Raw genomic sequence first — 23,760 nt, forward strand, 5'->3', positions numbered from 1 at the left:
TATTATTATAATGTCCTTCCTTATGTGTGAGACATTAACTGAGGCTCCAGAATGAGCTGCACCTAAACAAATCTGTTCAAATCTAGATGCATGGAGTTTGACCGACGTGTGTATTTCTGAAGATCGGAGGGTCTGTTGCGTTATAGTACATTAATCCAGTGTTTTTGGAGGTAAAAGTCAGGGTATCTCTGCCTCTGCTGCTTTGGTTCCTTTTAAGCCGGGCTAGCAGCGGGACGTTAGGGAGGGCAGTATGTCAGTCCATCGATCGCTCCACCACTTTGGTTCAGACTAAAATACCCCAACAACCACTGGATGGATGGACATGAAATCAGTACAGACACTCATCGTCCCCAGAGGATGAATCCTTCCGACTTTAGTGATCTTTTGACTTTTTCCCGAGCGCCACATGACATTTGTGGTTTTGAGTGAAATATCTTCACACGTGTCGGACAGATTGCCATGAAATATAGTGCAACCACAACTTTGGCGAGCCTTTAACTTTTGAGCACCAGCAAGGTCCAATACCTCAGGTGTAATCATGTAGATACAAATCATACTGTAGAGAGGGGTGTCACCATTTAGACCCTTAGTCTCAAAGTATATTGCTACAAAATACAATATAATTAACATACAAACTAGGCCTGCATTTAAATGTATTATTAGACTCTGGTGCTTTCTGCTTTAGCCATACGAGGGAATCCTTTGATTAATATCCTCTTCTCCTTCTCAATGACACATCATTAATGAGAAATCACATAGTAATTAGGTTTATAGCACATAACCCTTTTTTGTTTCAATATATCTCATGTATATTCTTATTCATAGTGTGTTGCCTACGCTAGATGCCGGTTGGCACGCCATCAGTTTGGAGAAGCAGACAGGACTTAGCGCACAGAAGCTACCCTGTAAGCTATGTACCCTAACCCTAACCCTGCTGTGGACCATCAGCAAAACGTATTTGTGCCACCAAAAAGAACGTGGATACACGTGATCTGTATTTGCGTCTGTACATCCGCAGACAGACGGCTGTAGGATCCACAGCCGTCAAGTTAAACCGCACGTTGTCGAGACAATTCTTGTGGCTTTTAAGAAGGCCAGCTATTGTACCTGGTTGCAGCCTCTGCTATACAAACCCCAGAATAAATAAGGTCTTGCTGCTTGTTCCTTTTTCCTGTTTCGTAACAGCATATGCTTGTTTCCAACTGTGACATTTGTGCGGGGCCAAATATTTTTGAATAATGCACAGTGGTTTTGCATAGCTAAATGTCACACCCACTGCAGTCTGGTGGAGGAGGCCGGGGAAACAGAAGGTTTTTTCTTTCTTTTTTTTTTGTTCCTGGTCTGTGAAGGGGAGCGGGACCACCAGGGGCTCCTGCAGCGAAACACATTGAAGTCCTAATAAAGGCCATCACCTAGAGTACCTGTCTCATTGCATCAATTAGAGCGCAGATGAAGAAATGACCAAACATGCTGCTCATTGCAATACTCATTAGAATGCTGGGTTGGAAATGAGGATACTGTGAGTCAGTGTTTACCAACAAAGGGCTGCTTTAGAATGAGACAGAGTAAGCCGGGGCGTGCATTTTCCCAAATGCCTGCTTAAATGCCATCTTCAGCTCTCTAAGGTCATTAGTTAGAAAAATCTATGGGAGAAAGTTGAGGCAGACAAACTGATAGAGAGTGAAGCCGGCTCAAGCACTGGCTTATTCTCCTGCCTAATCTCTCTGCTGGGATGCATTTGTTGCAGGCTAAGCCCTGAGATGCATGGTCTGTATCCGAGTGATGGAATATGAGGAGCGACAGTAAGAGGAAAAGGAAGTGAGAAAGAGCAAAAAAGACAGATGTAGTCAGTTAGAATGAATCTCACCATGTAATTTCTCCTGCTGATCCTATTCAGTACGGTTTACTTATCTCCTCACAACCAGTGCACTTATTTTACACCAAAATAAACAGAAAGATAAACAATGTGCATACTCTGTCCTGCCTGCCTTGGTTTCCAGTCACACTGCCAGAGATTGCTGATTTGAAAAGGTTTCAACCTTTGCCTTGATGAAATTGGTTTAGACAAGTAAACTTAGCAAAACCAACCTGTTGCGTCACCAACATGAATGAAAATGAGGAAGTTTCCCCGGCCTGAAAAACCTCCAGATATGAGAAGAAAACCTCTGGAAAAAGAGAAAACATGGAACTCTTTCACATTGCTCGTGATATAGAAGGAATTGGAGAGATGGAGATGTTCAAGAGACACATTAAACGCGAGTTAGAGTCTACAGCCATGCGTGTGCACGGGGTACAATGTTCACCCTCTTAGTTTAGCATATTAGCATGCTAACATCTGCAAATCTGAGGCTGACTGGACCGCCATTCATTTGCTGGTGTTTTTGCAGATCATCAAAGTCTCAAAGATGCATTCTTCTGGGGACCATGGATGGTTTTTAGTCCATCCATCCAGCAGATGTTGAGATATTTCACAGGCGACACGAGAGGAAAAGTCAGAGGATCACCAAAAGGATTCATCATCTAGGCGCCATAGATGCCTGAAGATAAATGAATGTCTTCATCCGTCCTATAGATGTTGAGATATTTCAGTGTGGACCAACAGACGGGCCGACATTACCATCCGCGTGCGTGTCTCAAAAGAGAAGACCCTCGAAAGAGAAAGTCTATTCAAACACTTCCACTGGATCGGAGTAAAATCCACAGCACAGTTTATCCTGCTCCTTTAAAACGTTGAGGTGACCCAGAGCAACATGAGCTACAACCACTGCTGGTCCCCGTGTCTGATTCCCTCGGGCCTTGGACATAACAATTGTGCTGACAGCTTCAATACACAAAACAGGAATTGATGCATTTTTATTTCCCACAGTCACAGTGTGACAAAACATATATCTCCAGTCATCCGTATTGTGCGCATTATGTATGTATGGGGGTGGACAGAATATACAAGCCTTCCTCCTTTCCTTACACATCCTCCCTCTCTCCTCTGCAGCCATTCAGAACCCACTGATGAGCCACATCTGCAGTAGAAGGCGCTGGCAGCGTATCTGTGTTAAATTAGAGAGCAATGTCCCCATCAAACAGTCCTGCAGCAGACTTAGCCCAACTTCTACCCTGGAGGCCTCAGAGCTGCAGACAGAACTTTCTCTCTCTGTCTCTTTCTGTTTTGTTTCCTCCTCTCCTTCATTAAATCAGGGAGCTCACATGCATTAGTAAATACATTTCCTTGGCCCGAAGCTTTTTAATGTTCCACTGGGCTAAGTTGACAAGCCTCCTGGAAAATGTGGAGGTCTCGAAGAGCTCATGTTTTTGACGTTACGTCAACGCTTATGTAAAGAAAAAAAAAAAATCTTAAGTTCTACTTCAGAGCTATTTTGCTGATGGGCATTTGTCGCTAAAGCAAAAAAAAAAGTAGCCTAAACAGTCACGTAACTCGCACAGCACATGTTGCTTTGAACTCATGTGACTTGTTTTGCTTGTATTGCTGGGCTCACACACCATCAGAGACCCCACACATGGCCAGTAAATAAATGAGATTTTGGGGGCAAGGATGTTCTAACGGAAGAAGAGAGGCGCGCTGCTTTTTCTCCTCAATGAAAACATAGTTATTTAAAATCCATTTCTCTTTCCCACTTGTATATCTCCATTTGATATTAAGGCTTTTACAGACTACAGCAAACAATGATAACCACTATCTTTGGAAGAGCTACTCATCGCACTTCGTTTGAGAGGAACTGAAAGACACACGAGTACATACACACTCCATGTCAGAGGGAAATGTGGAAAGAGGTTGATGGCAAAGCTGCAGTCTTTGGTTTGTTCTGTAGTGCCTGTCTGCGGCTATAATACAGAGATGTATTCCAATGTAGTCCCGTCCTCCACAAGGCGCTTCCATAACAAAGTGCACTAGTCCTGCATGTGTGCGTGTGTTTATGTAGAGAGTACAATGAGGAGTGGAGTGGAGGGATGAGGTACAGGTAGAATGGGCACTGATGGAAAGGTGCTCTTTGGAGTGTAATGTGTGCACAAGGGCTCCTCTTCATAAAAAGAAAAAACTCCACTCTGCTTGTTTCCCCACACAACAATATTGCTTTGCCATCACAGAGCATTGAGGCAGAGCTGTGGCGGAGAGCGGAGCACTGAGAGGGTGAGGGCAGAATAGAGGGATTGTGTGGATTTCTCAAAGGATTCAAAGTGTGCAGCTCCACGAGAAGCTTCGCAGAAATCCCAAATCATTAATGCAGAATGAGCGGCCGTTGATGAAGATCATTCTGCAGGGGTGGCTATTAAGTGACGATGATTAGCATGACCACGCGGAACACCGTGTGAAGAGTGAAGCCTGCAATCCAGCGACGGTTTGTGATGCGTGCCGTTAGCTTTTCCGAGGAGCCGATGGAATGATAATAGCGTCGAGGAGGACCTCAGTGGCTCTGCTCGCTCATATCACGCTCAGTCATCTTCACACTCAGTAAAGTCAGCACATTTCTGCTGCCATTAAATTTACTATGGCTCATTGGGGATTGACACTGCACGCCATCAGTGTCATTGTAATGCCTTGTGAAATCCAAGAAAGATTCTCTTCTTTTTATGCTAGGAACAATCATTATTACTAAATACTCTGTGTAAATGACAGGCATGGAAGTCATGTATTATTCACTTCACCTCGCAGAGGAACTAGTGATTTTTACCCATAAGTCTTCACTCCATCGGGATAATCGTTCCCTCACATGGCGGTGTGATCAATTTAGCTTTGCATCCGTTATTCTATCTGGCATACTTGCAGGTCCAGAGTCAACAGGGCTTTACTTAGTGGCGGCAGACATTGGTTGCAGTCACCCTGTAACGAGCGGCAAGAATTTCTTTACTCCAATATTCAGTAGGTGTGAGCGGATTTTAAAAATGCAAAGAGCTCCTCACTGAATCCCACCGTAGGCTATGAGGGAGTGATGGGAGATTTTAATGAGGACTCTGTAAAATCGCATGCCCACGGATTATTTGCTCGCATGCATTGAGATCTTATTGGTGTTCTCTAGAAAAATCTGCGCAATTATTGTTATCAGGCCATGCTGAAGTCTTTGAAATTTGAAAAGTGATTCAAATTATTGTAAGTCCTCTGATAGTCAGACTCTCAGTGAATACTAAAAAGCCAAACGTCATGCAGTGCTGCAGGAATACTAAATGTCTTCCTGCAGCAAAAAGAAGCAGATATTATTTTTGGTCGACTCTAAATTGCATAAATGTTGGTTAAAAATGTCTTTTCATTGTGATCTTATGATGAATAAAGTTAATAAGCAGCTTCGCAGTTGCTTATTTCTTCTGTGGTTTCTCACACTGCGAACATTTATTATGTTGTGGTTCTGTGTCAGTTATTAAATTAAGATGCCACATTGGATAATGTCCCATTTTCACTGTTTAATTTCAGTTTCTGTCGCACAACTTCAGCAAAAACAGAGGAGGTTTTGAAGCTGTGTGTGTCCTATCATCTCAGTCTGTGACGGTCGAGGCTGCGCAGGTCACTGAGCTGCAGCAGAGTTGTTTTACTCTGAATCCTTTTGCTGTTTTACAGTCATACGGTCTGCTCAGACGTTGTCAGTCTCTGCACTGCTGTGTTCTCTGCACACAGTGTGCCACGGTACCAATTCAATTCAATTCAGTCCCCGTGATCGATATGAGACATTATCATGTGCCCATTTAACACAATAAGTTACTTGTAAATCAACTAACCAAAAGAAAGTGAAATATGATTTGACAACTGGGCTCTCCTTTTGTTCCCTATAAAAAGCCACATTTATCACGTTTAAACACTGTTTGAATGTTCAGGAAGAAGCTGCACTGAATATTGGAATTTCAAAATAAAGGCGTATATGTATCGATGTTTTCACTTTGCATCGACGATATGGATCATCCAATCGATATATCGATCCGTATCAACGCACCCGTCGGTCAGGACGGCATTGTCGCTGAGTTAGCTAACCAGTGACACACACACACACACACACACACACACACAGGAACTCCCATGCACCAACATGCACGCATAACAAAAAACCGAGACGGATTACAACACACACAGAGGGAGTGTGACTTCATTTTCTGCTCAGGACGACATTACTCCACTACATCTCTGCATAGCAAATAGTTGTTTGTTGCTATATTAATGCTCCGAATGCCGTATATAGAACCTTTAAAGTGGTTCAAGCTGTGAGTTGTTTTTGTAAGGCTTTCAAAACAACAGTTTGTTTTTAAGGACATCATAGAATTGGTAATCTCTCCAACTTGTTGGGGGAATTGCTTTACTTCTTGAAGGTCTTTCGGACTACATTTGGCTCTTATATTTCCCAAAGCAATTATAGTCATAGTGAATTTAGTTGTCTTCTGCTCTCCATGGTGGGCTGTGGGGAAGTGTGTATTATTTCTTTGTGCTGTGGAGCGTTTGTATGGCCTTGCTGCAGTTCTGGTCAGAGACACAGCGCACTCTGCTGGCGATGGAGAGAACGTCACCCTCTGTCTATTTGTGTCAGAGTGTGAAAAACAATGACGCATACAGGCAGGTGTGTGTGTGTGTGTGTGTGTGTGTGTGTGTGTGTAATAGGAGTGCGTAATTGTTACACTCCTCTCTGTGTTCCAGGTGTGTGTGTGTGTGTGTGTGTGTGTGTGTGTGTGTAATAGGAGTGCGTAATTGTTACACTCCTCTCTGTGTTCCAGGTGTGTGTGAGTGCTCAGACTTCACCACTGGGATGACCTGTGAGCACTGCCTGGATGGTTACTACGGCAACGCTTTGATTGGCACGCCTGTGGATTGTCAGCCTTGCCCTTGCCCGGACCGTACCAGCTGTGCCCAAATTGCAGTGACTGGACAGGTGGTCTGTACCAACTGCCCTGCAGGACAGACAGGTGAGAGGAGCCGCTAACAATGTAAAATATTATTTTTCTGGCACCACCCACGAGATAATGGTCTTTATGTCAAGAAGAAAATGATGAGAACATTTCCAGCAGACAGCTTGATTCTGGGAAGACTGCGGCTTCAAAGCAGCTCATTTACTGGGACTGTCATCCGACGGTGCCACCTGTGATTCAGACACATCTGAGATCAGTCTTTTTAATTTAATTACCACAGTCTGACGTGACACGGGGATGACCTCCAACAGTGTTCAAGCTCAGTCATCTCATTTCTGCCCACTCCTTTCACCTCCCCCCCCCCCTTTGTAGGGATGCGCTGTCAGATGTGTGAAGATGGTTACTATGGTGACCCACTGGGACAATCTGGGGCAGTTCAACCGTGTGTGAGATGCGACTGCAATGACAATGTGGACCTCAACGCGCTGGGAATATGTGACCACATCAGCGGCCGATGTCTGAAATGCCTGAGACACACAGAGGGCGACCACTGCCAGCGCTGCCAGCGGGGTTTCTACGGCGATGCCCTGAACCAGACAGCTGTCCAGAAGTGCAAGCGTGAGTCAATTCACCCCGTCACCCCGTCATCCCGTCAATTCACTCATTATTCATTAAGAGAAACATTTGTATTTCTGTAAGAGGTGTGTGTGTGTGTGTGTGTGTGTGTGTGTGTGTGTGTGTGTGTGTGTGTGTGTGTGTGTGTCTTTAAGACATGTACATGGAGCAACTTTGGAAGAAGCCAATCATGGTCCAATGTTCAACTTACAACTTGAAGCCAAATGGCAACAAATGATGCAATTTTAAGAATTTTGAACACGTTAACTGAACTATTCTGGGAACATTTTCTATTATTATATTATATAGACATGTTTGGAGGAGATCTTTACAAATCCTTGAGTCCTCACTTATCAAAAAAACCTTTAGGATTCACATTGTTCAGTTGAAAGGTAAGTAATAGTGAAATTCCATGAGAGATTACGCAGCCTTGGGTCTAGCTTTTAAAGCGACGCAGATAATGGACTTGACTAATTAAATCTGGAGTTCACGTCGGACTCTTGAGTCATGAACGGCAACAGCTTGGCGGTGGACAAATGTCTGTGAGTCAGAAAGATAAAAAGAAAAGAAAAGAAGTAAAAAGGGTCTCCGAGTTTGGAGAATTAAAAGAAGGTTTAATTGAACGTTGAAATTGCTACAAAGACAGACAGAGACCCAAAAGCGAAGAGCTGTGATATGTTCATCCTCTGATTTTCTCATAATACTTCAGTTCTGCCTGTACGCCCCGGGTCGAACTTTTGTACAGAGAAATGTCAAGGAGAGATCCATGAGTCTCCCCGGTGCTGTCTGTCATTGTCTTCCATTTCTCCCTCAAGCAATGGAATTAAATCAATAAAAAAAAAAGAAAGTCCTCCATGCTAAGGTGATGCATTGCAGACATGTGAGCAGTTAACGATGTCACATTCTCATTCTTTTCTAATGAAATTGTTTTGTTTCCTCTAGCTTGCAGCTGCAATCCTGGCGGCGCCTCTGGACATGTAAATGAATGCCACCCTCAGACAGGAAACTGCCAGTGCCTCGGTCAGGTGACCGGACGGGATTGCAGCTATTGCGAAGTTGGATTCTTCAATCTCCAGCCAGGCGTCGGATGCGAGAGGTATGGAGAGCACCTGTGATGTTCTAGGTGTTGAGTGAATGATCGTGTGGGTTATATATGAACGACAGTGTGTGAGAACAGCCTGAATAGACTTTCTAACGGAGCGTACAAACTGCATCTTTTATTAAGACATTTTCCTGCCTCCTTTAGGTGCAAGTGTAACCCAGTTGGCTCATCGTCCATCGCGTGTCATCCAATCACAGGGCAGTGTGTGTGTCGTGCAGGAGTGGAGGGGAGACTGTGTGATTCTTGCCGTGTGGGCTTCTTTGGATTCTCATCACGAGGTTGCAGAGGTACAGGACTTTACTTCAGCCATCACAACTGTCGTCCTCTAATCCTCTAACCTTCTAACACAGATCACACATGAAGGCGTTTCTAACTCTCCAAATGTTTACCTCTGCCCCCCCCTCCCCTCCTCCACATCTCCTTGTGGTCCCATCCTGCTGTCCTCCAGCCTGTAACTGTGACCCAATGGGCTCCATTTCCATGCAGTGTCACAGTAACGGTACCTGCCACTGTCGCCGGGGCTTCGTGGGTTACAAGTGTGACAAATGTGAGTTGAACTATTTCAACAACAGAGCCACGCACCAGTGTGAGGAGTGCCCCGTGTGCTACGGCCTTGTCAAGAAACAGGTGAGTTTATGGTTGTTTGTGTGTGTGTGTTTGTGTGTGTGTTTCTGTGTGTTTTTGTGTGTGTTTCTGTGTGTTTGTGTTTGTGTGTGTTTGTGTGCGTCTGTGTGAGTTTATGGTTGTTTGTGTGAGTTTATGGTTGTTTGTGTGTGTGTGTTTGTGTGTGTTTGTGTGTGTGTGTGTGTTTGTGTGGTTTGTGTGTGTGTGTGTTTGTGTGTGTTTGTGTGCGTTTGTGTGCGTTTGTGTGCGTTTGTGTGTTTGTGTGCGTTTGTGTGTGTTTGTGTGGTTTGTGCATTTGTGTTTGTGTGTGTTTGTGTGTGTTTGTGTTTCTGTGTGTTTGTGTGCGTTTGTGTGAGTTTATGGTTGTTTGTGTGTGTGTGTTTGTGTGTGTGTGTGTTTGTGTGGTTTGTGCATTTGTGTTTGTGTGTGTTTGTGTGTGTTTGTGTTTCTGTGTGTTTGTGTGCGTTTGTGTGAGTTTATGGTTGTTTGTGTGTGTGTGTTTGTGTGTGTTTGTGTGTGTTTGTGTGTGTGTGTGTGTTTGTTTGTGTGTGTGTGTTTGTGTGTGTTTGTGTGTGTTTGTGTGCGTTGTTTGTGTGAGTTTGTTTGTTTGTGTGTGTGTGTTCTGTGCGTGTGTGTTTCTGTGTGTTTGTGTGAGTTTATGTTTGTTTGTGTGTGTGTGTGTGTGTGTGTGTGTGTGTGTGTGTGTTTGTGTGTGTTTGTGTGTGTTTGTGTGAGAACCACCATTTGGGTGGCTTGTTTCTAATTTTACACATAGTTACTTTTAACATGCAATTACTGATTTATTGGGAATGTGTCAACAGAATCAAGCTGTGAACACAAAATTGAAATATCATCAAAACATTTAAGTTTTTATGTTAAACTTATCACCGAGCTGTTTCCTATTTACAGAGCCAGCTCATTACTTATGTTACTCAGCTCCGATTCATCCAAGGTGCCTTTATACCACTTCAAACCCCCATATTTAATGTTTATCATAACGCATTGAACTTTGAGGTTGCACATAAGCTCAATCGGACACACATTTGCCCCCCCCCCATGTCGCCGGCACCGCTTAAATAGCATATGGGTGAATTTTCCCATATGCAGTCAAATGGAGTTTTTGATGGGACGGAGAATTGGGACACGGCCGAGGTCTGCATACATCTTCTCACTTTGATTGCCGAGCAGATCCTCAGCAGAAGAGCCGCTCGCTTCTCCAACTTGCCAAATCCGCCATTTAAAAAAGCAACGCAAGGGAACGTGAGAGGACTCTCTGCGTGGTTTGATTCATAACAACACACCGAGGACTAATTAAGAGACTAAACACAACCCCTTTGTGCCCATATGATGTGCTGTAGATAGTTAATATAGAGCTCTTAACAAGCCCACAGTTTGGAGGTGCTAACTTCATATAAATATTCATCACAGCCACTTTACGATGTGTTAAAGGTGCAAGATAACTGTCTTTTCTACACTATTGAGTATTATTAGACGATAGGAATGCATATTCTAAGCTTAAACGTCTATTTTCATCACTTATTATCCTGTTTGTGTACATTTGATGAACGTAGAATCTTTAAAATGCCGTTACATACTGATAATACTTCACAAGTTTGCAGAGCCGAAGTTTCAAAGTGATATTTAATTCACAGTGATATGAAACTGCTAATCCTCCCACTTGAGAAGGTGGAAGCGGTGCATGTTTAGTGCTTTATTTTGATGAATGGCACGGTCCACGCTGCACTTCCTGCTATTGTAAACCCTCATAAGAGCCATGTGGCTCCTTTGTATTTGTAGATTGCAAGTAAACAGTAGATGTGTAGTGAAACAGAAAGAGACATTTGCCCTAATGATCTCCTGTGTAGCTTCTCTCTGTCCCTTTTAGATTTGTTACAGCCCACGTCTGTATGCTAAGGTGCTTTCGCCCCTCCTGAAGCCAATTCAATGCCAGCGACATGTTTGGTCTCTTCTCCGTACATATTCTTGTTCCAGATAAAGTGGCTGTGTGTTCTCTCTGGACCGGCGTGTACCAGTGTGAATGCATGCTGTGATTTCCACAGTGTTAGCAATTCAGTGAACATCCCGAGCCTTGTCTGCTCCAAACGCCTTCAATTACTCCTCGGTCTCCTCCGCTCTCTTCTCTTCTGCCTCGCCCACCCCTCTGTCTCTCTGCTCACGTTGTCACCTGACTTTGCACACTGTGAAAACACTAACAAGCGCAAAGGGAGGAAGATTTTAAAAAAAAAGACACTGAATAACAGCAAAATAAAGAATGGGATGAAGTCATTTGACATGTATGTGTATATATATATATATGTATATATATACAATCAGAACTTACAGATAGATCTTCCAGCAGAGAACACACCTTATAATCCCGCACATACAACACGTCCAGCATCCTGCTTTTGAAGAAGGCACGTGATTACAGCACGATTACAGTCTCTCTTTACAGCCTCCTAGGCTCAACGAATTGGTGCCAATCACAGCACCTTCTCCTGATACGCTTCCTTTAGCCACATGCTTTGCAGAGAATAGTGTGGCTGTTCTATCCTTATCCTGTTGTTGATATTCATTTATTCATTGCTTTTGTTGAAATACTAAATGTTGATGTCCTGGTGTACGCTGAATCAAAGTCCCATCTCAATCCTTGTGTCTGAATAAATAAATACAGATCTGGGTGGATATGTATTTTGTTGCGGTAGTTGTTGTCGTTGCAGACCCGTGTTGTTGTTTTTTAGGTCTCGCAAAATCTGTATTCAGTCAGTGATAAATGTGGGTGCTGTTACAGGCAGAAACGCTGAGGACTCGCCTGCAGGATTTGGAGAAGCTGCTTGGCTCACTTTGATTGCCGAGGTAGATTTGGGAAGCAGCACCACCTGCTGAAGTATCACATGGCCAGGCTTCCCGAGCATGAGCACCAGAGGGAGGACTCGCTACCCAATGCTCTGGAGGATTTCCTGGCCTTCCAAGGTAACAGCAGCCAGAAACTGAGACGATTCCAATTGGCCCGTCACTCGTTTGAATGTTTCCTATATGTTGGTCACGCTGAGAGACTCTTGACAGCCTTCGCTTTGTGAGATGTGAGTCTCGCTAATGAACTATTGTGTCACAATGTTGGCTGTGAGACGATAACATGCCGTATCAGTACATACGAGACCGGCGAGCATGGCTAACAAATGTGACATCAAAGCGCCCACGGCGTTCTGCAAACGGGCTGCTGCTGCTGCGTCTCCTCGGTGTGTCACTGCTAGAGATGCTACACAACAAAGCGATTAAATCGGAAAGCAGACAACAATACAAACCTCTCCCAATTACTTTAACACAATGCTGATATATCCTCATTATCTTTGGAGGGGAGAGGGCTCACAGGCTCAGCTGCACAGGCCAAATGGAGACAAATCATAACAATATAGAACAAGGCGCCATGTGACCAACTTAATCCCTATTTATATGACAGGCGGTGCATCTCTAATCCCTGGTTTATTATGATTATAGTTGCAATCACGATAACGGTTGTCTAACAATCCCCCTCCCTACACCCACATACTTACACACACACACACACACACGTAGTTACCAGCCATGCTCTTTATGACACTGGGTGGCCCATTAATGATTTAATGAGTATGTGGGAACAACAGGCTCGCTATGCAGGGCCAAACAACACTCACGCAGTCAAAGAGACGAGCAAGGTACGTCACACGATGAACACACAAACATTTTACAGTGTTCGGATCTTTAAAAAGTCTTAAATGTTCATTCCTCTTGAAAAATGAAGCTTCGTTTGTATTAAAATGTCTTAAAAATGCTAAAACGCGGGACCTCTATTTAAAATAAAGAATGATTTACCGAATACCTCTCGTTTCAATGTCGTGATGAGAGTATAACGGAGACACTGCTGCAGGAACTTTGTTGTGCTAATTGTACTCTGGCCAGGCAGCCACTTAGCCTGCACTGAACACAAAGCGAGACACAGACAAACAGGTAGACGGGAAGATGAGGTCACAGAGTGAGTGAGAGAGAGGTGTCAATGCTGCACTGTAGCTACAAACAGTTGGAAGAATCTTGTTCTTGCTGAAAGAATGTGCGAGGAACTTAATGTGGTTTCATTTGCTTTGTGCTCTTTGTCCTTTCAGAAGCGCGGGAGGCCTTCATAAAACAGTTTTCCTCGCTGGAAGCTTCCACGGGAACTCTGTTAGCCCAGCTGAATGGCATTACGTCGACTTTGAACTGCAGCATCAGCGTGACTGAGCAGGAGGGGGATGAGAGCAGCAAGGTTGAAGGGAGCAAGGGTGTGTGTCAAACCTTCACACACACTATGTTCATGGTCAGAGCGTCTCAGAAACAGCTAAAGCAGGCAACACTGGACCTGGACGGCATGGTAGGCGAATCAAACATATCTTCAACATTGTGTTAATGCTCCACATATTTCAGGTGATGTGAGTGTTCACGCAGCACGCTGATATTGTTTGTAACACAATTGATTAGTCCTTATTATGGGATGCTGCAGTGTACTCCTCTTGGTGGAGCTCCTCTGTATAGATCTGCAAAGGAATCCCCTGAAGCGAAACCAATATTTCTCTCCTCCACCGCCCTCCTTCCTCTCCGCAACGTCCTGCCTCCAAAAGAGTGTTTGATGGACGCTAACATTAACAACTTCTCACCACAACACTCTGCAGGAAATGTATCGTGGATACTGCCGCCGTGTTGTTTAGGTGCTGGGAGATCAGAGAGAGCTTGTCTTGCCAATATACAACTCTCTATTTCTGATAGTGTGCCTTTGTGTGTGCAGCCACGCTGTACCTCCGTAGCCCTTATCACTTGGGTAAGCCTGAAGCGGCAGCAATTTAATTCCATATTAATAATCAGAGCAGCCTAAAAGGGAGGGAAGAAATGCATGAATTGCAATTGTTGATTCAGTGTTCCCATTTGTATTTGCATTTCCTTAAATTAAATGTCACCCGGGAAAGGATTCAGCATTTGACTGTATACACATCACATTTATCAGGACAAAACTTCAGGGGATTTATTTTCCATATGTCCCCGCTTTGAACCTCTTTGAATACATATACTTAAGGGTAGAGCTTCACTAGATGAGTTCATCATTTGCAGAATTAAAGCAATCCACAGACATCCATGTTGAGGCTTCGCCACGACTGCAGTCTAGCAAAGCAATCAAAGGAACTCCTCTAATGAACCTCTACACTTAAATATATGTTTTCAAAACTCAGCGCTCGGCTTTTAATAACAGCTTTCATACGTGTCGCAAAATACTCTGTGCGCGCTGTGAAAAGTTCCTTAATTATTAGATGATTTAATAAACATGTCATTCAGTCTGAAGTCTGTTCGAGGTCAGACCTATACTTTGCTTCCTCTCTTGGACCGGCTCAGCATGTTTCCCTCTCCGCCGTTTTCATAGATCATTCCTTTTGAGGTGGCGTCAGGACCCAACAAATGGAACATTATGGTGAATGACTCACAGGCTCTAATGAAAAGGTAAATCATGCACCGATTATAAGAACATACCTCTGTAGTAATCTTGCTTTCTTCTGCTAGCGTGTCACTAACATTGTGATTATGCAATTGTGAATCGATGCCCTCGGCTCCTCGCAGCATCGCTGTGTGGTAGTTACAGAAATCTGGACTGCAGAGCCAGTGAGGGGAAGTTGTCGATGCTGAAATCCATTTCATCTCTCCTCAGGCAGTCGTAATGGTCTGTTATTCTACGTTACTCACTTCCCTTTTTCTCCCCCCCTCCCATCCCCTTTTAGTCACGGAGAAACGGCAGAGCTCATCGAGGCCGTAGCCGGCAGCGCGGTGAGAGCCTCAGAGCAGACCTTCAGTTTGCTGATGGATCTACTGCAGGACAACTCCACAGAGGAGTACATCAGGAACCTAACGGAGCAGTGAGCACAATAACCAATCCAAACACACACGCCCACCCAGACCAACACAAGCACAAAGAATGTCTCCCATCCTCACAAAGCATAATGTATGGCTAAATCCCAACAGGCTGCATGAGTCCCTGCAAGTGCAACTATCCCTGTATTACAACTCGAGCTCCTCTTCTTCATTGCTGCCTTTTAAAGCACATTGGAGTTTAGGAGTAAGACATTTAGCCACAGGGGGACAGCTTCTCTCCACTGTAAGCCTATTGCTTTCTTGGATTTGCTGCACGCTCGCTGCATCTCCTAGCGTGTGATTGCTCTGAGGATTATCCTGAATGCTAGACAGAATGATGCAAAAAGCCCTCCGGTGGCCATGATGAGAGCAAGAAGCGAGGAACTCAAAATTGATTACCCCCCCCCCCGCCCCTCCTAACTGTAGTCAGCTTGGTTCAGGAGAGTTCTGTTAATCTTTGGAGCGCTGCTGTATGACAGTGTGTGTGTGTTAGTGTGTGTGGAGGTGTCACTCTATAGGATAAGAATTGAGCAGTTTACGCTCAGATTGGCAGCATAAAGTCACATTACCCCAACATACTTCCCCATGTGTGTTTGGACTTAAGGAAGTCAGATGCATTTTATATGCGGGACAGCTATCGCATTAGAACAATGACAAAAAGGATTCAACCAGACACGAACACTCGGCTTCAGATAAGACCAAGGTTTGTTCAAACACTTAAAACCAACCTCTATCTCAATACTCAGAAGTCGTGCGACATTAGAACTCTGCAAAGTATAAGAAGACGTAACAGCGAGGAAGGAAATATTAAAAAGGTTTATTGCAGTTACTCGTCTTCTTCAGGGCTTTGAGGGCTTGTTTTCCAAAAGCATTCGAATCATCTTTTACAGCACAGGTCGTTCAGCAGACGCTCTTATCCAGAGCGACTTACAGTGAACTCAGTGCAGGGACAGTCTCCCTGGAGCAGCTCAGGGTTAAGTGCCTCGCTCACGGTGGCAGCCTGGGATTGAACTCCCGACCTTCTAGTGTCTTGTTTGGAAGGCGTACCACGAGACCACTGGGCCATCACTCGTGGGTGTCAGTTCAGAAGTGTCTCTGTTGCACCTGTAACCAAAGTCAACAGTGAACAATATCTTAATCAATATCTTTAAATGACTTGTGTCGGTTTGAAACCCAAAGATATTCAGTTTAAAATGATATTAAACGGAGAAAAGCAGAGAGGCTGCATGAACAATGACTTTAAGGGTTAATTGAATATCATTCAACTCATTTTCTGTCGAGAGACTAATCAATCAGTGGACTAATTGTTGCAGCTCGGGGCTGTGACGCTCCCCCGACTGTACATCCCTAATCGACTGGTGATCAGCAAAAGCTAAATGTCCAGCGTTTGTGTTTCCCCCACTACACTTTGCAAAAGGTTTCTGATTAAAACTTAATGTATAATCATCTCAAAACCCTCCAAACATATTGGTCACAGGGACCTTCTCTCTGCAGAACAAGAAGAAGTACTTACTTATAATGAATAAATACTTATTTGACTTGTAATGGAGTATTTTTACGCCGCTGTATTGATACTTTTACTTTGCAATACGGGTTGTTTTGAAAGGCACTTGCAGACAACCTCCAGTGTTCTACCAAACATGTTGAATTAATCATTGTGAACATCAATTACTTGTAACTACCCAAGAGAACGTCATGTGCTCGTCGCTGAACACGAAAGCTGAAATGACACAAAGTGATTTTTTGTGTATCTGCTCTGTCGGGGCGAAACAGATTGGATATCATTACATCTGTAGAGGTGATACAAATGCTACTTTAACATCTACTGCGCTGTGTCTAACACCTTCCATGAAGTCACCACGCCTTCTTCACACAGCGCTGCCTTATCTTTTAATCCTCTTTACTCACTTATAACAAGCTGCATTGTCTTGTTCATAGATTTATATTGATTTCAATATGGCACAGCTCAACGCTTCTCCGGCCAAAGATATGAAACTGAATGATGTGTGACATGCGTGAGGCTCCGATGAGTCTGCAGCAAAGTATCTCGTTCCATCTTCTCAACAGTAATACGTCACGTAAACAGAAGGCTGCATTATGTTTTACATTTCCTCTGCTCTCTTTGCTCAGAATTACACAAATGCAGCAGCAAAAGGAGAACCTGACGGTGCAGGTGAATGACACTGTAGCCCAACAGCTGGCCCTGCAGGAGGACGCTGCTGGTTTAAAGCTTGCCCTGGGTGCCGTCACATCCTCCTTACATCAGCTGGCTCTGACAGATGCCAGCTCATCACCAGAGCCTGACCAAACACAGCCAACCAACCATACAGCCGAGGTCAGTTTGCACAGCACCTGCAGGGCACAAATGGAGTTTGAATCATTATTATGTTACATTATAGACCCACCAGTGAATCATTTAGTCTAATTAGAGCCGCTTTGATAGCTGTACATATTATATAAGGAACCATTCCAGGACATTTAACCAGGCTCATATACAGACACAAGTAGCTATCATTTTTTGACGAGTGGGCAGTTAACTCCACATCAATTTTTTTTTCGTCCTGATTTAACATTTGGCATGCAGAGGGGGACACTGAGTAGGCACAAGAGAGAGGATTCTGGCAGGATTTGCTGCTCTTGGGGTACATGTTGTTCCAGAGGACGGTGATTAACCACCGCAGCAGCAGCAGCAGCATCTCTGAGCAGACCAAACGTTGTAAAAGGACACAGAAATAGGCTAATGTGTCCTCTGAAAATGGCATTCAAGTTGTGTGTTTCTGCTTTCTGTGTAGTGGGGCGAGGACCTGCTGAGACAGACACAAGAGCTGGACTGGAAAATTCAGACCAAAGACGATCTGGTCAGTAAAGTCAGAGAGGAGATGGAGCCTCTAAAGCAGACGGCCAATAAGAAAATGGAGATGGTGGACGACATCAGCGAGGTGACTAAAGCTTTTGGCTTTAAGTCTAAATAATAAGTCTCTGAATGTTTGTTGCATTTTAATTTGTAATGCTATGGAAGGCTCTGTCTTTGTGTTGGTCCAGACGGAAAGATCTCATCAGATGCATTGTTCTGATGTTCCTCTAGCGCCACCATCATTGTGTTAATTATTGTCCCATTTAGAGTTGAATAGACGATAAAGCAGTGTGCGCTTTAAGGCGGGGCTACCTTGTGATTGACAGGTCATGACCGCGGTTTTGTCCAATCTGGATGTTTCCGTCCATGAACTTTGACCCTTTCACAGTTTTCAGTCCAGGAAAGTTTATTGTAACCTTTTTTATCAAACCCTCGACCCTCTCAAAAAACAAGATGGCGACGGACTAAATGCCGCACTCAAGGCCGTCAAAACGTTTAAACACTAATGGGGGGACATTGCGGTGAATACGTCCACTTCTTATATGCCGTCTATGGCAGGGGTCAAACTCATTTTAGTTCAGGGGCCACATGCAGCATCTACAAAGACACACAACATTTCGTCACGGGTATCTGGAACAGTATTTTACTTTATGATCAAAACAACTTTGCAAAGTCATCCAAGACCGGCCCGCCAGAGGGTCCAATCCGGCCCGCGGACCGCATGTTTAACACCCCTGGTCTATGGCATGACTGGAGACTATTTGAATGCTGGAATCAGTTTCCCTTTCGATATCTGTTTTTGTGAACTTTAAAACACACTTGGCTCCACTGAGAACATGTTTTCTTACGTGTCTCGTCTTCAAGCTGCAAGCTCACACTCAGAGGGCAAAGGTCATGGCTTTGACGTCCGTGGTGACGGGGAAAGAGATAGAATCTGACGCCATCGCCGTGCACAGAGAGCTACAATGTGAGTCTCGTTCCATCCGACTTCTCCTTTTCACTCTTCTCTGTCTGTCTTGCGTTGTAGTTTTTGTTAAACGTCCGACTGAATTATTTCACTGAAATTGAAATGTCAAGTGCAGAGACTGAAAACAAACGTAAAAAAACAAGAGCTACCGGAATATTACTGCAATAAATATGTCGTCTCCATTGTGACATTTTGACCTGATCTTCATGTATTGAATGCAGCAGCGGCTTATGTGGAAAAAATGTAATGAAGTAGAATGTTGTGAGAATTTCTACAGCGTCAGATTCATGATGGCTCTTTGTGATACGTGGAGAGAATCTGAAGTGGTTTCATTTCCTCAGACTTTAATGGAAAAAGTCAAATAGCACAGAATAAGCAATGGATGAAAATTGAAAATAAAATCCAGCCAGTAGACAATCTGTTTGTTAAACTTTGTACAATTCAATGCAACCTTGAATCCGACTTAAAGACCCTGAGACTTCTTTTAATAATCGGTTTTCTATATGAATATGAATATTTCACCCAAACGTTTGTATTTATTGCACATTAAATTAGATCTAACCAGGAAAAAAAAAGCAATTAAGTGCAGAGTAGTGTACACATTATATACAGAATAACATATAGAATATGGAATAAACAGTAAGGGGTACTGAATATGAGAGAGAGTTCTGTATGTTCGTCTGAGCTCTTCAGGGTCACATAAATCCACGCAATAAATCCAGAATAAGCAACATCTGTGAATGTCTTTTCTCCGAACTTTAAAATGTATTTTACTTCAATTTAATAGAAGAAATACTTGAGACTTGAAAGCACAAGTTGAAGGCCGTTTGATCCTTCTACCTGCCTTCTTCCCGATCTCCACTCAGACATGGTGAGGGAGTGGCCCCGTCGGCAGGGCCAGACCAAGGCTGCGATGAAGAAGGAAAGACCCCTGCAGGAGAAGGTTCTCGCTGACGTCAGGAAAAGGGTCTCACACATTGAAAAGATGCTAAAACCAGTTCTGGAAAACTCCAGCCACTCCAGCAACACCACGAGGGAGGCAGAACAAACAGCACACGCTGTGGCGAAGGTCTGTGTGCAGCCTCCACATTCTTGTGAATTATTAACTTCAACTTGTTACTCGTCTTCACAAATAGTTCAAAATCAGTTTTTACAGATTCAGATTATTTGATTCTGTATGTTTTGTGTATGTATGATGTTCTCTGTCCTCTATCATAAAGCTTTTACTCCCTGGCAGAAGAGATATTGTGTCTCAATGACACCTTTCTGGTTAAAGCGTAAATAACAAATACCTGCAAAATGCCAAACCTCAGCTGTTCTTCGTGTTTAGCACTTATGATAAACATTATAAAAGATTAGCATGCTATCATGCTAACATTAGCATGCTATCATGCTAATGTTAGCATGATAGCATGCTAATGTTAGCATTTAGCTCAAAGCACCACTATGCGTACAAACAGCCTCACAGCTGTTCTGGAAACAATCAAGATATATTTAACAGTCGGTAGAGCTGAATATATATTTTATTTTACTATATATATATATATATATATATATATATACACACACACTGCACCAATGGATTATTTGAGTTAGTTGAACACGGGTATCAGTAGAATGTGTTCAGTTCAATCTGCTCAATAAAACATTGTTGGAATTAATTTCTTGAATTTTTTATACCAAAGAAGGACTGAATTTCATTTGTGTTTATTTATTGCAAGTTATTCCTTATTCTCCTCATACCGTGCAGCCCTAACAGGTTACTTTTCTTCTTTCCTTATTTCTATTTGTCCCAATTCTTTGTGTGCAGCAATCCAAAGCCATTCTGAGCCAGGCCAAGCACACCAGGACTGCGTCTGCTCACCTTAGCTCACATATAGACTCGGCTTTACAACAGCTGACTGCGCAGGAGATGCAAAGTGACAGAGTCAACTCCCAGATCACTTCCGAGGTACCTAACACAGACGTCTACACATTTGAACAGCAGAATCTATGCATATTGATCTGTACTTCCTGTGTGCATCTTAAAAACACGATGTCTTTTCATTTCCAGCCTCTGGTTTCTCTGACCAGCGTCACGGAAGACATGGAAGCAGCCAAGCTCAAGTTAAAGGCCTATTCTGCTACACTCTCTGAGCTCATCAGTAAGATTGGTAAGTCACTCTCTTAAAGATGGTTTTTAACGTGGCTCCGTCACGATAAACTCATGAATCTTCATTAAACCTTAAATGTCAGATCACTAAAGAGCTCTGTGCTTGTTAATACCTCGTTTAACACGGACAACGTTCCCAGATGTTTTATCCCCGTGATAAAGTAAGAATAACTGCTGTTCAGGGGAACCGGCAGCTTTTTCTTTGTGGGTAAATTTCAGTGTTGAAATAATTCAGCTGTGTGTTTCGGACCTGGTATTATCTGACGTATTCATTCAAACTCATTACCTGCGTAATGTATTGTACAATTTGCAGAATTAACTAGACAGGCAGGCACTTTGTGGCGAATATGTTAACACACTTGAGAGGATAATATTCAAATCACTGTAATTAGAGCATCGTGGCAGATCCACCACTTGAATCACTGATGTCGGACTGCCATTAACAAACCAAGATCTGCAGAAAACTTCCAACGCAGTATCTGTATCCGTGTGTGGTTTCCTCTTTCTCCATCTGTTCTCTCTCGTGCTTGTCTGGAGCAGATGGGAGCGTGCCGCTGGAGCGCTTTGACCGGATCTTGGACGAGACAGCGCGCCGCCTGAGCATGCTTCGCGGGAGTGTTGACAGCCCGACACTAGGTTTGAAGATTCAGAAGCTGCATTCGGCCGCTAAGGACCAACACAGCCGGATGTCCCTCATTGAACAGGACTTACAGGAGATCACAGAGGAGAGAGACAGTCTAAGGGACATCGCTTTAAACCTGCCTCGATCCTGCCCCCAGGCCACAGGAGCAGGTAAAGGCTAGATACTGTAGATGTGAGGCATTAAAGGGACAGTTCGGATTGTTTGAAGTGGGGTTGTATGAGGTACTTATCCATAGTCAGTGTTTGGAGAAACAACCCTACCTACCACCTAAAAGGAAAGACTCGCCTAAAAAGATCAGTCAGCCCTTTCTGACGGGGAACTGAGGCCGTTATCTTCTAAGCCACCAGACTCCATTGACAAAAACAGCAATTTCACCTCGCAGAACACGGTGGTTCCTTCTCTACCGCTGCCTCCATCTGTTAGTTTGTCCACATCATTGTGTGACTTTGGGTTTTCAAAGGCTTAGTTTGGATTCACTAAACAATAACACGAACAACGATCCAGTCAGCAGTACACCAGCAGCTTCCGTGTTCTGCGAGGTAAAACTGCTGTTTTTGTCAATGGAGTCTGGTGGCTTTGAAGAGAGCAGAGATGGCGGCTTCAGTTCCCCGTCAGACTGTCAGAAAGGTAAAGCGGTGAAAATAATGTAAATATAGTTTACATTTAAACTGATATATACATTGCTTTGCTTCCGTGCTAGTACTCCTTTCTGTTTCAGCCATCTGCTGTAGGTAAAACACTGACTATGGATAAATACCTCATACAACCCCACTTCAAACAAGCCGAGCCATCCCTCGAAGTCATTGATAAGACAGCTGAACATCAGAGAAGTCTGCGAGGGTTTTGTTAATAAAAGCAGCTGTGGTAATATTTTATTCTGCTTCAAAAAGGTCTGTTATATCCTTTTCATATTCCTTTTGCCCCAAGGTACAATTTATTTTACCACCTCGAGAGACACTGTCTCACACATTCCCACCAAAAGCCTCAGACTCCTCCACGCCATGATTCATACCTAATCTTCCTTTTTCTTTCCTTCATTTCTTTCTCCCACTCTCTGTTTTTACTTCAGAACTGTAATTTCACCGTGAATAATAACCAGTCGTTCTGAACTGCTGGAGTGCCCTGTCAAGTTTAAAATAATGCTGATTTTCCTTTGTGGGGGTAAAAGGTGTGTCTGAGTGCTCCTCCAGACTGACACATTCATTTACACTTGAGCTCTTTTTCATCAGCCTGGCTTAATTAACAATTAGTCCCCCTTGGCTTCGGTGGGGTTCAGGTCAGGCTTCAACAGCACGTAACCTGTGTTCGGGATTCTTACAGTGCTACCTCTCTGTTGTTGCGGTTTCTCCATTTTTGTCAAATAGTCGAATATCCTCCGTCTTGGGGGGGGGGTCACCGTTCTGGTTCCTGGTGACCAAAATGTAAAAGCTAAGTGACGTTTGTATTGCGAGACTCATGAAGTTACGATACGCCCAGGTGATGTACGAGACATCTGTTTATATAACGCTGAATAACTGATCAGGGATCAGATTTAGTCACATGGTCTCATCCATGTGTCCCAGCTACACATCTACTTACAGTAATAGTTGTGCATGTAAGGCCTTCACATAGAAACCGTTACACAATAAAGTATACTTGAAATGGACACTGTTGCACAATGGAAATGAAGGAGGGGCTCCCAGCTGATAAAAAGCTGACATTTGTAGGTGAAGCTTCAATGAATTCTCTCAAAACAAAAACAATAAATGAAGTATTCCGTCCTGAGGAAAACATTCTTGCTGTCTGTGAATTTTTTATATCCTTTTGGTACAAAATGTGGAGTACATTCATCTCTCGTGTGCTAAAATAGGGCATGTTGTGCTTTGTCTGTGAGATTTAGGAGGGAATAGTTTGCTTTTTATTTCCTCACCACGAGTTAAATACGAATGTCACAACCACTGTCATGTCTGTACGCTACATGTGAAGCTGCACCTCTGAAGCTCACTAACACGTTTCATCCTTTTACTTTAATCTGCACAAAATGATGGTTCCCTGTGTGTGTCAGCAGACAACAACACGTTGTGTA

The 23,760-nt window shown here is 43.6% G+C and overlaps 1 protein-coding gene across 1 annotated transcript in view; it reads left to right on the forward strand.

Annotated features, from left to right (window-relative positions):
* The window catches only part of lamc3 (laminin, gamma 3), a 91,678-nt gene extending 68,211 nt beyond the window's left edge, over positions 1–23,467 (forward strand). The window contains 17 exon segments of the mRNA XM_029445218.1: positions 6,703–6,891; positions 7,207–7,452; positions 8,392–8,545; positions 8,696–8,838; positions 9,000–9,178; positions 11,967–12,008; positions 12,010–12,148; positions 13,315–13,559; positions 14,598–14,674; positions 14,950–15,084; positions 17,210–17,414; positions 17,872–18,018; positions 18,798–18,900; positions 19,767–19,969; positions 20,711–20,851; positions 20,954–21,053; positions 21,593–23,467. Of these exon segments, the coding sequence (XP_029301078.1) occupies positions 6,703–6,891; positions 7,207–7,452; positions 8,392–8,545; positions 8,696–8,838; positions 9,000–9,178; positions 11,967–12,008; positions 12,010–12,148; positions 13,315–13,559; positions 14,598–14,674; positions 14,950–15,084; positions 17,210–17,414; positions 17,872–18,018; positions 18,798–18,900; positions 19,767–19,969; positions 20,711–20,851; positions 20,954–21,053; positions 21,593–21,855 (2,711 nt within the window). The 3' untranslated portion in view covers positions 21,856–23,467.
* Positions 23,468–23,760: the final 293 nt, after the last annotated feature.

This window comes from Cottoperca gobio, chromosome 12, assembly GCF_900634415.1.
Source record: "Cottoperca gobio chromosome 12, fCotGob3.1, whole genome shotgun sequence".
Classification (NCBI taxonomy): domain Eukaryota; kingdom Metazoa; phylum Chordata; class Actinopteri; order Perciformes; family Bovichtidae; genus Cottoperca; species Cottoperca gobio.